The 18,580-nt window shown below is 33.5% G+C and overlaps 1 protein-coding gene across 1 annotated transcript; it reads left to right on the top strand.

The window, feature by feature from the left end:
- Window positions 1–853: 853 nt before the first annotated feature.
- Window positions 854–3,533, top strand: LOC120067088 (DELLA protein GAIP-B). Its single transcript, XM_039018485.2, has one exon. It carries the CDS (start codon window positions 1,362–1,364, stop codon window positions 3,123–3,125), a length of 1,764 nt encoding a protein of 587 aa, XP_038874413.1. The 5' UTR covers window positions 854–1,361; the 3' UTR covers window positions 3,126–3,533.
- Window positions 3,534–18,580: the final 15,047 nt, after the last annotated feature.

Raw genomic sequence — 18,580 nt, 5'->3', positions numbered from 1 at the left:
TACATATATATATATATTTAATGAAAATGAGAGGAGGATGAAGGATTTTAAAGAGTAACGAGATGGATCATAAAATATTGAGAGAAAAATCTTAAATCACTTATAAAACTGAAGATCCACAAATGAAAATTTATATTATTAAACGGTTATTTTTGAAATTATTAGAAAGAAAAGAAAAATTAGGAGAAGAACGGGTATAAAAATGTGGTTGGATTTTGGGGGGAAATAAAATACTAAATTGGGAAGGGTAAAAGTTGCAAAATTCACCTTGAAAAGTGAGAGGTTGCGATTATAGCAAAGAGGAATCCAGGATTGTTCTGACAGAAATGGAAGGGAGGGAAATAAATAAATAAATAATAATAATAATTGATTAAAAAAGAAAAGGAATGGCGGTGAAGCAAAAATAAGGAAGGGAGAGGAGGGGCCCACAGGAGACAATAGTAACACGTGTAAGAATCAGAGGGAGGGAGACTGGAATCCAGTACAGGTTGTACTACCGTAACTTTAAAGATAAAAAAAAAGGCTTTTGGAGGTATGGTAACGGTGTGGGGGCATCGCCGTAGTGCGCTGTGTCAGCTGAGTTGGGCCGTTTTCGTCAGAAAACTAGTGGGCCCTCGGCCCATTCAACCATTTTAAACACCCAAAAACAATATTTATAATTTTATGACTTCATAAATTCCCTCATTTTTACACCATCTGTGACTCGTCGATCATATCACATCTAAACAATGATTTAACGATTATAATTATTAAAATGAAAAGTCGAAATTATTTTTCTTAATTTTTTAAGGTTAGAAACTAAATGCTAGTATGGTATAATGTCAAGATTATTTCAGGACGATGTAAATAATAGAATTTCAATCTCAAATTTATAAATTAAAAAAAAATATATATTAATAAAAGATCTTAATCCAAGTCCATAGGAAAAGAATTTTTTTGAATAAAAAATATGACTTGAGGTTGAAGGGTATTATTTTTCCGCCCCGAAATTTAGGAATAATTTAATTATTAAAAAAAGAAAGAGAAAAAAGAAACTAGTTTGGCGAGGATTGCAAGGCTAAACGTCGTTTATCGACGGCGTCAGAGTGGACGGCTGATTTAGCGAGATGCATTCGTATATATATGACGGACGTTAGAAATGACGTTGACGGGGGGGCCGTTTGGGTCAATTGGTCTCCTTCTTGTTATGTAGGGCAGAACAGGCCGGGAGAAGGTGATTCAATCATTTCAGAAAGATGCCGGTTCACACCATTTTTCATTTTCTAAGCTTTTGATTCTCTTTCCCTTCTTCAACCATTTTTCTACCCCCTCTCCACCGCCTAAATCAACCCTTTTTCTTTCCGCCGCCGTTGGAAATCAACATGAAGAGGGAGCATCACCATCTTCATCCCCGTCCGGAGCCGCCTTCCATGGCTGCCGTTCCTAATGGGGAGAGTTATTTGAACACTGGTAAGACTAAGCTCTGGGATGAGGAAGCGCAGCACGATGGAGGAATGGATGAGCTTCTTGCTGTTTTGGGTTACAAGGTTAAGTCGTCGGACATGGCGGAAGTTGCTCAGAAGCTTGAACAGCTTGAAGAAGCTATGTGTCAAGTTCAGGATACTGGCCTCTCACATCTCGCTTTTGACACTGTTCATTATAATCCCTCTGATCTGTCTACCTGGCTTGAAAGTATGCTCACGGAGCTCCATCCGATGCCTAATTTTGCGCCGCCTCCGCCAGCTCCTTCGCAGCTGGACGATTCGTCGTTTTTAGCTCCGGCGGAATCCTCCACCATCACTTCCATTGATTACGACCCTCAACGGCAAACCAGTAGCCGGATTTTTGAGGAATCTTCTAGTTCTGATTACGACCTTAAAGCTATCACGAGCAGCGCGATTTATTCACCGAGAGAGAATAAACGTTTGAAATCCTCCGAGTCGGACTCGGATTTGTTCTCCACCTCGGCGATTGGGGCATCTGATTCTGTAACTCGCCCCGTCGTCCTCGTCGACTCACAGGAGAACGGAATTCAACTGGTTCATGCTCTGATGGCTTGTGCCGAAGCCGTACAACAGAACAATCTGAATCTAGCGGAGGCTCTGGTGAAGCGAATCGGTTACTTGGCGGTTTCTCAAGCCGGAGCGATGAGGAAGGTCGCTACGTTCTTCGCCGAAGCCTTGGCACGGCGAATCTACAGGCTCTGCCCTGAGAATCCACTCGATCATTCAATGTCCGATACGCTTCAGATGCATTTCTACGAGAGCTGTCCCTATCTGAAATTTGCGCATTTCACCGCTAATCAAGCGATTCTAGAAGCCTTCGAAGGGAAGAAGCGTGTTCACGTAATCGATTTCTCGATGAACCGAGGGATGCAGTGGCCGGCTCTGATTCAAGCCCTAGCTCTACGACCCAACGGTCCTCCAGCCTTCCGCCTCACCGGAATTGGCCCTCCGGCGCCGGATAACTCAGATTACCTCCAAGAAGTAGGCTGGAAACTCGCTGAATTGGCGGAAGCTATCCATGTAGATTTCGAGTACAGGGGATTTGTGGCGAATAGCTTGGCGGATCTGGACGCGTCTATGCTGGAGCTCCGGCCGAGCGAGGTGGAATCAGTGGTGGTTAACTCAGTATTCGAGCTGCATAAGCTACTGGCTCGGCCTGGTGCGCTTGAAAAGGTTCTGTCGGTGGTGAAGCATATGAAGCCGGAGATCATGACGGTGGTGGAGCAAGAGGCGAACCACAACGGTCCGGTTTTCGTGGACCGGTTCACTGAGTCACTCCATTACTACTCGACGCTATTCGACTCGTTGGAAGGCTCCCCCAACAACCAAGACAAGATCATGTCCGAAATGTACCTTGGGAAGCAAATTTGCAACGTTGTGGCTTGTGAAGGCGCCGACCGAGTCGAACGTCACGAGACCCTGACTCAGTGGCGGACTCGGTTGTCCTCTGCCGGGTTCGAACCGATCCATCTTGGCTCGAACGCATTTAAGCAAGCGAGTATGCTCCTCGCCCTTTTTGGCAGCGGAGAAGGGTATAGAGTAGAAGAAAACGACGGATCACTGATGCTAGGATGGCACACTCGCCCACTCATCGCCACATCCGCTTGGAAACTCGGCAACAACCCGGTGGTCGCTCACTGAGTGAAAATTCACAAGACGGGTTCGAACGCACCGATCCGGGTCAACTCAGTGGACCGAGGTCGACTAAAAAATTCCCCACTTCGTGTTTTTTTACCTCACACCCGAATGGAACAGTGCGTGGCAATAACAAGGAGCAATCTTATCTCACCACTGTCTGTCACCTTGACAGGGTGACCCACCACTAGCAAATGTGCCTTTCACCCTCACCTTTCACTTTTGCCTGGCACTCTCACCTTCCCCCCCCCCCCCTCTTCTCTCTTTTTTCTTTTTTTGGTGGGTATTCAAGGGCTCTTTTGTAATTCTCCAATGGTAGATTTCCAAAAACAAAACCCAAAAAAGAAAATTATGTATTTATGTTTATTATTCAATATTACTATATATATATATATTATGATATGAATTTAATTAGATTATTGGTAATAAAAAGCAAAAGGGGGAAGAAAGAAAAGATGAAAAAGGAAGAAGGGGCAGACTGGGTATTTTAGATTAGTGATTCAATGATGTAAAGAGGAGGGCAGAGAAGAGCTTCAATAACTCTGCTTTTCTTTTTTTCTTTATTACAAACACTCAGTCTTCTTTCTGCTTTTAGCTTTCAATTCCCCATTCTGTTTCCCTCTTGCACTGAAATTTTACTAACTCCTGCAAAGTCATGTACTTTGTTAATTATGGTTTTATATGCATTTTTTTACACCATTTTCTAATTTATGTTATTAAGTGGGTTGTAATGAATAGTCTCCTATATTGTGTTTTAAAAACTTGACCATTTTTCTGTTTTAAAAACTTGACCATTTTTCTTTAACGATTTAAATTTTTGGTCAAATTTGGTTGATATTCTAGTTAATTAATCCATAATACGCACCTGATATGATCTATAATCGTTTTACTAGTTTTCAATTGTTTATTAGATTCAAATTGGCCATAATACACCGATATTATCTCTGAAGTCCATGTTATGAAAAAAGCGAAAAAATGTGAACGGTAGATAATCGTCATAGAGAATTACGTAGATCATTAACAGTAGGGAGAGAATATTTTACTATTAGAGAGAATAGTTTAGATTATAGACCAGAGATGTCACTAAGGTTAGAAAGTTTATATAATATACTCATCTAAATTCTAGGGTCAAAATCGTTAATAACATATATATGACAAATACAAATATAGGGATATCTCTATAATAAATTCAAGGTATTCTAACCGATTCTAACTTTTATATGGATTAAATTGCTGATTTGGTCTCTATAGTTTGATGATAAAAGTTATAATTTTATCTATACAGGTTTAAAAATTAGAATTTAGTCCTAAACTTTATAAATAATTACTATAACTTTGACAAACTTTGAACTATTTATGACGGTTTTTCTTAGTTTCTTTTCCCTCTTCTTTTTATAGATTGAAAAATCTTGTGAACAGTTTAATAGATCGAAAGTGGGGAAAAAAAGGCAAAAAGATTTTCACAAAGTGTTGAATTATTTGATTAGTCACTTTCTAAGTTGGATGTAGAGCCATAACATACAAAGAAAGATCAAAAGTTTGAAAAAGAGAGAAACCAACTAATCAAAACCTTCTTTAATCATTTGATCAATATAAATATAACCCATCTTTACTTGGCGTACTTTAAACCATAATAACCATATAACCCATCTTTACTTGGCGTACTTTAAACCATAATAACCGATCTCGACGTTCTATCTTTTGACTTTCAAATTTCATAACTATACAAGCAAAATTTAGCTTTTACTTTAGACAATGTCAGTAATGCATGTAGTTTGCTTAACATTCATTAATTTTGCCTTTTAACCTTTTAATTATAGCTTTAATTTTGTAATTAATCATTTATGATGTTTTGGAAAAGAAAAATTCTTCGGTAGAACCCGTTCGTGGTGAATTTGGACTTGACGAAATATGGGTCAAGAGCAACTAATCATTGAGTAGTTCTGATATAATTTTAATTTGTATAAGATGAGGAAAAATCCATCTCATCAAATCCTAGGAGGAAACGGTAAACTTATTTCATTCTCTCTATAAATACATCATCTAGGGGTGGAATCGATTCGGTTCGGAGGCCAAACTGAATCGAACTGATTTTATTTATACATGAAACCGAACAAACCGAACGAACCGGTTCTATTCGGTTTCATGTTTTTTTTTTTTTTTTTATTTACCTAAAATTTGAATCGGATGAGGACTGGCGGTCTCGAACGACTAACGAGCACGAACGAGCTGGGGGTGGCAGTTTTGAAGGAGCACGAAGGGAAGTGGCTGTCTCGAACGAGCACGAACCAAATTTTCCTTTCCTCTGGTTCACAGGTGGTCTCGAACGAGCACGAACGAAGAACGAATTATGGTGACGATAAAGAAGAAGAAGTCGTGCGGCGGGTCGGCGGCGTCGGCAACAAACAAACCCTAGAACTAGAAGGAAGAAATCGAAAGCAGAAGCCAGAAGGAAGAGAAGAGAATACTCGTGCGAGTGTGGACTGCGGTGAGTCTTTTAGTTTTATTAAATATTAATATTATATATATATTTAAACGGTTCGGTTTGATTTAGAAATCGATTTTCAAACTTGGAACCGAACTGAATCGAACCGTTTAAATTCGATTTTAATAGCCCAACGAACTGCATCGAACCGATTTTTTCGGTTTTACTTATAAATCGGTTCGGTTCGATTCGGTTTAAGCGGTTTTGCTGTCCAGCCCTAACATCATCATAACTCTATATTTGAGAACTTTATCTCGAACTTAAACTTTGTGAGTTATTCTTCTTTCGAATAGTTCTCCACTCTCAAAATTACAAATTTATCATTGTTGTCACGTGAAAGTGATGTGTGTTTTCTCTTATCCAGATTTTGACATCAATAATAATCGGAATGAATATACTAGAGATGTAAAAAAAAGAAAGAGAGAGAAATAATAATATGTGCAAGAGAGGGCATGAATAAGTTGTTCCAAATGATTGATGAATATTTAAAGAATTTGAGAATGGAAGAGAAAATCAAAATAGATTTGTTTTAAGGGATTTGTCTAGACACGAGGAGGCACAAAATCAATGATCATCAATTCAGATGAGTTTCAAATGAACTAAAAAGGTATTTGCACGTGCTTTGCATATATTTTAATCATAAAATTTGTATGAATCTGATTAACAACTTTACTTTTTATGTGGCTTTGTTATGAGTAATTAGGTTGGGGGGAATTTGAATCTTTCTGACGGCTTTGTTGGATTGATAGTCTTTGATACTTAGGTCATGCCTGGCTTTAACCTCGATGAAAATAAATAGTTCTTCTTCATCCACTTCTTTTTATCTCGGTGTAGGGTGAGCATAGAAGCACAAAAAATCGATCCAACTAAATTGAGGTTGGTCGATTTTTGGTTTTCATATAAAAAATTTGGAAAATCGACTGACCGACCGATATATAAATATTATGAAATTTTTTCTTTTAAAAAATAAGTATAAAAGTAAGGCCACTACCATCAATGTCCAAGCCTATTGCCTTAGTATTAGATTTATTTTTTTCTTTTTTATGTTGCCTAAAGTCCAAGCCCATTATATGAATGATTAATTTTTTTCCATAAAAAATGATTGATTTAAATTTAAAGAAGTTGCAAATTATATTAACCTAATAATAACACTTCATCAATTCATTTTTCATTTTCATTCACTTTTGGCTTTGCTTGCAAAAAAAAAAAAAAAAAAAAAAACCGACAAAACCAACCGACCGTCAGATTTCACACACTTTTTTTGGTCGATTTTCGATGCCGATTTTATCTCAAAACCAACACCGATCAATTGATGCACACCTCTATCGTTGTGTATTTAATCAATTATTAATGACAATTTAAATAGACATAGACTTCATTTGGGATTGCTGTAGCTTTTAAAATAATTGTTGACAGTTGTCCTTTCAGCTGTGAAAAGAAGTAAAATAGTGTTTGGTAAATTTCAGTTTAAACTTGAAAAAATATGTTAGAGTGTTTTTTAAATAAATACAAAAACATCTTTTGTTAGATATAATAACTAAAATAGATTTAGAATCAACTTTTTTTTTTTTTTTTTTTTGGTAATCTAAAATTTTAAATAATTCTTTAGTATGATAAAATTTGTTTGTTATAAATTAATTTTTAAATATTAACAGAAATAGTTTTATTTAAAAAAATCAATATCGTATACTTTTTTAAAAAATTGGTGCATTTAACTCATAAAAATATAAAATAGATTTGATTATGTAAGAAATAGGTAAATATAAAAAATAAATATTTTTTAAATAAAATTGAAAACTAAATATTAGTTAAAAGTTCTACTTGATTTGAGAAGAATCTAAGAGTTAATAAGATATTGCTTTCAAATAAACATGAAATTAAGATGTTTTTAAAAAAACATATTTCAAATATATTATACCAATTGTTAAAAAATTATTAATATTTTTTTCAAAAAGCTTTTTGACACAGCTAACATAATACCAAATATAGTCATAATGTCATTGGGTTAATTAGTTGGCTCAAGTTAAATAAGCTCGTCTCAATGTGATGCTCGGGCAAAAATACTTTGTTACTTCAATTAATGTGAAAATGAGTTATATTCTCCAATACTGGTAGAGCCACATATGGGCCAGGGGTCACGTGGGCCCTCTCAACTATATAAAATTTAAGTAATATTTATATATATAGTCTACAGGCTTCATAACTACTCCTCTTACTACAGGACGCTTACGAGACGCTACTTGGGAAACATTAGCTACAGGCGGCCAGAGTTGGGAAGGATTAGGTGGCAAGCACACTGTCGATAAAGTAGATCCGACCCAGGGTTACCCTGCACTTCCAAGATGGATCGAAGGAGGAAGCCAAGACGCCAATTAAAATGGAATATTTTCTCAATTTTTGTTATAGCTATTGCAGTCGTTGAAGCAACTATTGGCCCAGCTATTGTTTCGTCAATTTATCGTAACAGAAAACCCGATTTGTTTAAGTCTAATATGGTATATTGGTGTCTTTTAAACTCTTCTTCATTCAAAGTTGTATTTTTCAATACAATAGTTATAGAAAGTCGTTTTATGGGATAACTTTGCTATTTCTTCTTTTCTATCGAATCGATCATAACCGCTACTTACATTCCACAAAATTGTGCACCACAAATAGGAGCTAATAAAGAGACCGACAATCCCATAGAAAGACATTACGATTCCCTGTGGAAAAAAATTATTTGCTGAGACGGAAATAAAGATACCAAATCACTACTAAGATAACTGAAAGTTCTAACCAATAAAAACCCTAATGAACCTAAAAAAAGATAAAAGCCCAGCAGAAATAGGTTATGCTTTTTGTGGCATATGCTATGGGGTGGTGGTCCCGCTTATGGGGTCAAATCAATACATTTGAAGAAGAAAGATTGGAATATCAATCTCATCGATCTCATAAGTATCATATCAAATCCCATCTATCGAATTGCCTTTTTGAGAAATACGAGACATCTAATTCATACAAGTAAAGAGATATGTTCATTGATAAGAAAGTATATATATATATATATATATATTGATTTTTTATTTAACATGTGATTTTTTTTAGTACAAGTGTATCTTGTTTTTACTACGAATTATTTTCTTTGGTTAACAGAAGTTGTAGTTTTTCCAATATTTGCAAGTTTATTACTTTTCTTTTTTCCTCATAGAGGAAATAAAGTAATAAAATGGTATATTGTAAGTATCTGTGTACTCGAGCTGCTTCTAACAATCTATGCATTTTGTTATCATTTTGAATTAGACGATCTATTAATCCAACTGATGGAGGATTATAAATGGATCCATTTTTTAGATTTTTACTGGAGATTGGGAATCGATGGACTTTCCATAGGACCCATTTTATCGACAAGGTTTATCACCACTTTAGCTACTTTAGCAGCTTGGCCAGTTACTCGAGATTCCCGATTATTCCATTTTCTAATGTTACCAATGTATAACAGTCAAATAGGATCATTTTCTACTCGAGAGCTCTTACTATTTTTTATCATGTGGGAGTTAGAATTAATTCCCGTTATCTACTTCCATTGATGTGGGGCAGAAAGAAATGGTTGTATTCAGCTACAAAGTTTATTTTGTACACTGCAGGAGGTTCCATTCTTTTGTTAATGGGGGTTCTGGGAATCGGTTTATATGGTTCTTTCTAATGAACCAACTTTAAATTTTGAAACATCATATAATCAATTGTATCCTATAGCATTAGAAATACTATTCTACATCGGATTTCTTATTGCTTTTGTTGCTACTTAGTATTGACAATAAGTCTGAAAAAGTATCTAAAAATAGAAAATTTAGATATTTGTACCCTATCGAAATAAAGAACCATGACATATATGTTTGGAATAGATTCCATTTTGAGAGAGTTGAAAAAGCACTATCTCGTTAAAAGGTTTCTATACATCTGCCATTCCTCGAGGCATTTCTTTAGACAAAGACTCCATTTTTTTCCCTCTTTTTTGACATTAAATATTTCTTAAAACATGAAGTGTGAATCAAACTCATGTTTGAATTGAAATTGAGATATTGATGCAAATTCTTCCCCTTTGAATTAGATAGATTCATATCTGAAAGAGGTTGTCAAAAAGTTCATTGAAAATTGACTATTTGTCCCTATGTTAGAAGTGTTCCAGAAATGTCTTCAATAACTTGTTGATCCCTATCCCAGATTTGCAAATTTATCGTTTTTGACCTTATAATTGTTCATAAGGGATTTTTTTTTATTTTTTTATTTTTATTTTTTTTTATTTAAATGTTGAAGAGGTGAGTAAGGGGCTGCTTCTTAGCGCTCCAGGAAATGAGATTCCGACCAAGAAAAATCGAGGTAGAGTGTCAGTCGTCAGAGCAGCCAGTTTTTTTTTTTTTTTTTTTTTTTTTTTTTTTTATATATATATTTTTTAATTTTAATAAGAGTAGGGGCGAAGCAACTAGATCAAGAGGAAGAGGGCCGGATAGCTTGGCACCTGGAGATATAGACGTAGTGCAGGACAGTCTCGACGAGATAAGAATCCTAGTCGTGGCTTCAAACCTCACCAACTTCATTTTTTAAAATTTAATATTTTTTTGGAAAAGAAAAATCAAATCCTATAGTTGTAGCCTGCCTATTGAAATTTAATTTGTTTAAAATCAAATCTGTTTAAAAACTTTAAATTTTTCTTTAAAAAAAAAAAATTATTTTTGTAAAGGACCCTTGCACCTCAGCAAAAATTTAAAAGGAAAAAAAAATTAGCAAAAGTATCTTTTTTTTCATACTTAAATCTCAGTAGCATTCTATTAAAAAGGTATGATTAACTTTTTCTCTTAACATAATTTTCATATTTTTATTACTTAATATATATTTATTTTAATTAGTTTTAGAGTTAAAACTTACTTGTGTTAGTATGATAAGTTTCAATTTTTCCTCAAATTTTCATACTTTTAAATCTATGTAATAATACTTTTATTGATAATACTTTTGTAGAGTTAACTATATAACAATAGGGAGTGATATTTTAAATGAAAACTAACAATAAAGACCATGGATTCATCATGTTAAAAAACAAAACATACCTCTAATTTTGATAGATTTTATAGAAAAATCAATTTAGGAGAACTATCTGCATATCCGAACTAAAATTTCTAAATATGATGCTTATTCAAGAACAAGTTCGTAGAACATACTTACCAGAAGGTCTTTGTCAACCTCAATTTTTCCATTCAAGAAATTTGAATCAATTACAAAACATAAAAACTCGTGGAGGACAGTTATAATATGTACTAAACTAGTTAATCTAACAAACTATGAATATTTTTTTTAATATTTTTTATAGTTTTTTAATTATATAGTGTCCCTCTATATAAAATTTCTGATTCCGCCACTATTATTGAAGTAAAGTATTTTTTTTTCACGTCCAGTAAGAACGTAATATTTCACATAAAAGGATTAAACTTGATAAGGAGCCATGTAGATTAAACAAGATATGGTTTGCGAAATCATAGTTATTTAATAATATTTGTCAGAAGTTAGGTGGTTCTAATTAAAATTTATCATCCGTTCATTTTACATTTTACATTTTTTATTATTTTAAAAATAAATAATGATTTGAAAAGTGACAGATGATTTCAATTGATAAGTTGAGTATAAGAGAATCTTATGCACAATTATCAACATATAAAATAATACAATTTGGATTATATTAATATAACATTGAACCCTCTTCATTATTTGATTTAAATATGATCGTGGATCTAAATTCAGAGAATACTTAAATCAAACTAATTATTTAAAACATTTTAGGGAACCATTTGCATCTTTTTATTTATTTATTTTTTAATATTTTCTTACTGTTCCCCAATAAAGTTTTTTTTTTAATACCGTAACAAGATTTTTTTTCTTAAAGATTTCAAAGTACTAAAATAAATCTCGAAAAGTTTATTAAAATTTTGTATGTCAGAGAAGGTAAGCAAAATAGAGAAAAATACGTGTGGTATTAAAAAAAATAAAAGGTTAAATTACAAATTTACTCTTTCAATTTTTAGATTTGTGTCGGCCGTTGGTATGTAAACTTTAAAAATTGTCTAATAGGTGTCTATAAACTTTCAATTTTGTATCTAATAGTTCTTTAACCTTTCAAGTTTGTGTCTAATAAATTCTTGATATATTTGATTAAAAAAATAGGTAGTTGACCTATTATATAAAAATTTAAATTTTATGTGATCTTGTGGATCTATAAAATTTTAATTTTATATCTAGTAAATATATAAATTTTACAAAATATGTCAAATAGGTCAAGGACTATAAAATACAACATTAAAATATTATAAATTTATTGGACATAAAATTAAAAATTTGAACAACTCTTAGACATTTTTTAAACTTCAAAAAACTTAACGAACATAAAATTGTGAGGGTTTAAAAATCTATTAGGCACTATTTAAAGTTGAGGTATCTATTTGACCTAAAATTAAAAGCTCAAAAATAGTATTAGACAATTTTATTTATATTTTTTTTGAAGAATCATATAGGCATAAGCTTATCAATGGTGAGTGAGGGTATATGGGGAGTGAGCAATAATTAAGTAGGGCCTCTTGAACGAGGGCATACCTTACATGAGATATAATCATTTTGATATATTGTTTTAAATTCAATTCATTGAAGTTGAAATTGAATTTTTTTGGAATGATTTTAAAAGAATTAAAATCAATTTTATCATTTTTTCAAAATCACTAAAAAAAAAAAAGTTTTCTAACAATTTATAATCAAGTTTAATTAGTAGTATAAAAGATATCCTTAAAAGTGTAAAATAAACACCAAATTAATTTTGAGTGATTTAAGGTGCAACTCATATTGGTTTTAAACATGAAAATGATTTTACCTCTTTGAAAGTCACTCACAAATATGTACTTATTACAATATTCAAAATCCATGACTAAACTAAGTAGAGGTCAAATTTAAGAGAACAATTTTCATTGGTTAAGGACAAACAATACCATCTGGTGAAATTCATCTTTCGCATCATCCTTTGAATAGATTTTAGTATGTGATACATTGATCAAGAGATCCGTGATTCGGATCCACCTACCTTTTATTGTAATATTTTACTTGACTATTCTATCTTATTGTCTTTAAATTATTGTTTCTTAATTAAATATTATATTGATAATTCATTTTTAAAACTTATTTTAGCAATATTTTTTAAATAAGTATAACAAATTAAAAAAATAATACTTCACATGTGATGTGAAACACACTATAGTGTTTAAAACTACATTTGGTTGTAATGACTTTAAGCATAATTTGCTTTCCTATAATTGAGATTATATAAAAACATATATTCGGTATTTCAATATTTTCATTAATTTTTTTTAATTATTTTTTCTTTTAGCTTTTATTTTTAATTCAATTCATCGAAGAAAGAGTGGATGTGAATGAAAGTAAGAGAAAAGAGAGGGAGAGGAAAAGAGAAAAGGGAAAAAAGAAAAAAAAAAGTTACTAATGTAAATACAATAAAAAAATCAATAAATATTTTCAAGTCATTTAAAGTTTTCTACTCAATGACCTTTTACAATTATTTTTCAAATCATATAGATTAAAGTGTTTCAAGACGTTGATTTTCTCTTTAATATTACTAAGTGACTAATTCTATTTAACAATATTTCTTCACACTCTTTTCTAGGTGAAATTAAGAAGAGACTTCATTTAGGTTGAAGCTTTGATGACTATGATTTTTACTAGGTCCAGTTGGGTTTCTAAATCTTGGTGAGTTCTCTTTTCTTCTTCTCCCTTTTTTTGTTTCTTTTAATTCTTTACTTTGTCATTTGTATTTTTTTTATTCAACTACATACCTTTTGTCTTTCATTACTTGTTCTCTCCATTTCTATTTCTTCCATACTATGTTATTTTAACAATTTATATATCTTGCTAACAAGCAAATGATTGTTTTCAAGAATTGTGCACCAACAAAATATTCCCCATACTCTAAGCTACCACAAATTATCCATTCTTTTGTTTAGTATTGAAAAATGCTCAAGTTAGTTCATTAATAGTTCTCTCGCTACGTGGATAACTCCGTCAAATTTAGTATGATTTTCATATTTATTCTTCTTCTATTATTTTATTTACTTAGATCATGTTCTTTATTTACCATGTTTGAAAACTTTGTTATTCTATACGATCCACTTGTATGTCTCCACATACATGCTTAAGTTACAACGATAATCAAGGATCTTAGTTTATTGGTTTGTGGTTAATGTAATTAAAATATCCCATATTACATAGACAACAGTGAAGAAAATATCTCATATTATTACATCACAAGTGTTTGTTCATACAAGGGTTTACAAACTACAAGACCCTACGAGATTTAGGGCATCAACCCCAACAATTGAAGGAACTCTTATTTAAGAGAACTAGTGAGTGAAAGCAAGATCTTTCCAAGCATATTGTGAAAGAATTAAATGCATTCACAAACATACAAGAACAATTATGCATCTTAAAATAAATTACCGCATGCTTTCTTAATCAAATACAAAAGGAATGAGAGACATACCTTTAAAGAACTCTTCTTCTGTAAATCTTTCGCTCTCGTGAATAATTGGACAGCAAACTTTCGCTATCGTCATAATCGGCCAATCTATCCAATTGTCTAGCAAATCTCGCTCAATCTTTTAGTCTTTCACTCAATCATTTACACAATTGTTTAGTAAATCTCGCTTTACATGATCGTTTAGTCTCTCGCTTTATATGATCGTTTAGTCTCTAGCTTTACACGATTGTTTAGTCTCTAGTGAGCAAAACGATTAGTAATTTACTAAATGAAGCTATCAATCATTAAAATGAAAACACTTTTCATTTTATCCTTCAGTTATTCAAAACTGAACATAACTTCCCAGTTGCACGGTTAATGGAGAAAATAACCAACAAAAAACAATTATCTCATAATTGTTTTTATTATAAATAAATATAATAACTAACTTATCATATTATATTTATAGCCTATAGTTTTAATATCACATCATATGTAATATTTAAACCATCGTTCTTTTCTCCTTTATTTAATATAAATCATATTTATATCAAATTCCTTCAATTAATGTAATACATCAAATCAATTATATCACATATAATTGAACCAATTTAATTATATCATATATAATCAAATTCGCAATTGTTAATTTGAACACTTCAAACTAACCCAAAAACTGATTCTCAACTTGAATCCATTGAGGTACCAAGGGAACCTTATGAACCTGTAGCTTGAAGCTCCAACAGTACATGAATAACTGACTAAACTCTTTAATCACGAAATCCACCATCCGTTAACTGCCGGGCACTCCACTAAAGACCGACAGCTGCACACTATAGATATATTTCTAACTCCATTGGATATAACCAATTAATAGTACGATAACCCTTCACAAATCACTCGTAAGTACAACTGTGCCAATTTACCATTTTGCCCCTGTAGTTACATCTAACTCCTTAAGTACCATTGATTTCTCTAATGAACAATACATCATAGTCCTACTATGAGTGAACACTTCTCGAGCCATGAGAAAGTGTGTGGCGTCACATCGTTTAAGCCCCGAAATCAACCCTTAAGGGAGCAATCTATCTACTTACCTTGTTTCGAGGAAGGAGTGAATTACATCTTGTGTAGCTGAGTTCCCAGCTCCCTAATCAGACGAATCCACAAAGTGGTAGGTTTGAGTCGACAATCTGGCCACTAGCACCCATGCAAATCAAAGAACTGCCCTCATAGGTAGGAATTCTCAACTCACTCAGGATTAAGGTCATGTTACCTATGGTCATCCTAGTGGAATGAAAGACTCTGTCATGAACGGTGTTATATAACGAGACTAAACATTTCGTGGTTCAGTCTTATAAAAACTCATTTGTATAGGACAACTCCACTCGCATGTCTCCACATGAATGATCAGGATCAAACCATCTCTAGCACTTTACAACACTTGTAACATCTACAAAGTGGGTCGTATTTGTAGTATCACCAGGATAAAGTTTCCATCCTTTATTCATATACTACAGACCATTTAGGTTATCACTTAAGGCATGATCCACTTGTATGTCTCCACATACATGCTTAAGTTACAACGATAACCAGGGATCTTAGTTTATTGGTTTGTGGTTAATGCAACTAAAATATCCCATATTACATAGACAACAATGAAGAAAATATCTCATATTATTACATCACAAGTGTTTGTTCATACAGATGTTTACAAACTACAGAACCCTACGAGATTTAGAACATAAATTCCAACACTATGGAGACCGAGTATGTAGTGGCTTGTGAAGCTACTAAGGAGGCCGTTTGGCTCAGGAAGTTCCTGACTCATATGGAAGTTGTTTCAGATATGTCTAGGCCCATCATCCTTTATTGTAATATGGTGCTGTGGCAAATTCCAGAGAGCCTAGGAGTCACAAGCGCAACAAGCATATTGAGCGAAAATACCATCTCATCAAAAAGATTGTGCATCGAGGGGACGTGATTGTCACGAAGATAGCTTCAAAGTACAATTTTGCTGATCTGTTTATGAAGGCTCTCACGGCTACAGTATTTGAGGGTCACCTTCAGAACATGGGTCTATGGGACCGTTCGCGGCTGGACTAGGGCAAGTGGGAGTATTGTGGTACTGGGCCTTTATGCCCTAGTTTATTGATTTGTACTTATATTTTTCTTGTATACCCCACTAGCTTTAGGACAAGTGGGAGATTGTTGAGGTTGATACCCTAAATCTCGTAGGGTCCAGTAGTTTGTAAACATCTATATGAACAAATATTATGTGATGTAATAATATGAGATATTTTCTTCACTATAGTCTTTGAAATATGATATATTTTAGTTGCATTAACCACAAACCAATAAACTAATATTTCTTGTTATTGTTGTAATTAAGCATGTATGTGATGACATACAAGTGGATCGTGCTTTAAGTGGTAACCTAAATGATCTGTAGTATATGGATAAAGGAGAGAAACCTTATCATGTTGATGCTACGAGTGTGACCCACTTTGTAGATATTACAAGTGTTGTAAAGTGCTACAAATGGTTTGATCCTGACCATTCATGTATTAGACATGCGAGCGGGGATGCTCTATACAAAAGAGTTTGTATAAGATCAGACCATGAAATGTTTAGTCTCGTTATATAACGCCGTTCATGACAGAGACTTTCATTTCACTAGGATGACCATAGGTAACATGACCTTAATCCTGAGTGAGTTGGGAACTCCTGCCTATGAGAGTGGTTCTTTGATTTGTATGGGTGTGGGTGGCCAGATTGCCGACTCAAACCTACCACTTTAGGGATTCGTCTGATTAGGGAGCTGGGAACTCAGTTACACACGACGAAATTCACTCATTCCCTGATGTAGGGGTAAGTAGATAAAGTGCTTCCTTAAGGGCTGATTCCGGAACTTGAACAATGTGGCGCCACACTTTCTCTTGGCTCGAGAATGTTTTACTCATAGTAGGACTACGATATATTGTTCATTAAAGGAATCAATGGTACTTAAGGAGTTAGATGTAATTACAGGGCCAAAACGATAAATTGTCCCGACTATACTTACGAGTGATTTGTGAAGTGCCATCGTACTGTTGATTGATTATATCCAATAGACACAGAAATATATCTGTAGCGCAAAGAGTGCAGCTGTCGGTGTTTAGTAGAATGCCTGAAAATTAACGGATAGTGGACATTGTGATTAAAGAGTTTAGTCAGTTATTCACGTACCGTTGGAGCTTCAAGCTGCAGGTCCATAAGGTCTCATTGGTAGCTCAATGGATTCAAGTTGAGAATCCGTTTTTGGGTTAGTTTGAAGTGTTCAAATTAACAAGAGAAAATTTGATTATATATGATATAATTAAATTGCATCAATTATATGAGTTATAATTGACTTAATGTATTAGATACATTAATTGGAGGAATTATTATTAAATGTTACAAGGGAGAAAAATAACTATGGTTTATATATTGCATGAGATGTGATATTAAAACTATAGGTTATGAATATATTATTTATATTTATAATTAAATCAATTATGGGATAAATGGGTACAGTTTTTTCTCCAAATAACCGACTTAGTGGGAAGTTGTGATCAGTTATGGTAACTGATGGATAAAATGAAAATTGTTTTTATTTTTACACAACGTGATCATTAAACGATTGAGAATTGTACGATCAAAAGAATTAGCTATACGATAGCTTGAGAGCATACATATTGTGCAACGAATTTTCTATATGATAGTCACTTGTTTTCTAAACGATCGGTACATAGTCTATAAAATAGACCATAGTCATCTCCCACTTACTCGATCGTCTATACGATCTGTTAAATGTTGGGGATGATGCCTTAAAGTCTCATGTCCTGTAGTTTGTAAACACAGTTTTCTATGAACGCTTGTGATGTTTAATATATGATATTTACTTCACTTTTTATCTTTAAACATTGGATGTTTTATTTGCTTTACCACAAACCAATAAATTAAAATCCCTGGTTGTCATTATGTAACTTAACCATGTATGTGGTGACATACAAAGTGGATCATGTCTTAAGTGATAACCAAAATGGTCTGTAGTATATGGATATAAGAGGGAAACCTTATCTTGGTAATGTTGCGGATGCGGCCTGCTTTGTGGAATAGTAACAAGTGTTGTGACTTGCTATTGATGGCCTGATCCTGATCATTCGTGTGGGGACATGCAAGTGGAGGCGTCCTATACAAAAAGTTTGTATAAGACCTGGCCACGAAGTGTTAACATCTTGTTATATAACGCTGTTTATGACAGAGACTTCACTTCACTAGGATGACCATAGGTAACATGACCTCAATCCTGAGTGAGTTGGGAACTCCTGCCTTTGAGGGTGGTCCTTTGATTTGCATGGGTGCGAGTGGCCAGGTTGCTGACTCAAACCTACCACTTTGGGGATTTGTCTGATTTGG

The sequence above is a fragment of the Benincasa hispida genome, chromosome 12, assembly GCF_027475165.1.
Source record: "Benincasa hispida cultivar pf3 chromosome 12, pf3_genome.v1.1, whole genome shotgun sequence".
NCBI lineage: Eukaryota > Viridiplantae > Streptophyta > Magnoliopsida > Cucurbitales > Cucurbitaceae > Benincasa > Benincasa hispida.
The sequence above is the reverse complement of the archived record's forward strand: the minus strand, read 5'-3'. Positions and strand labels throughout refer to the sequence as shown.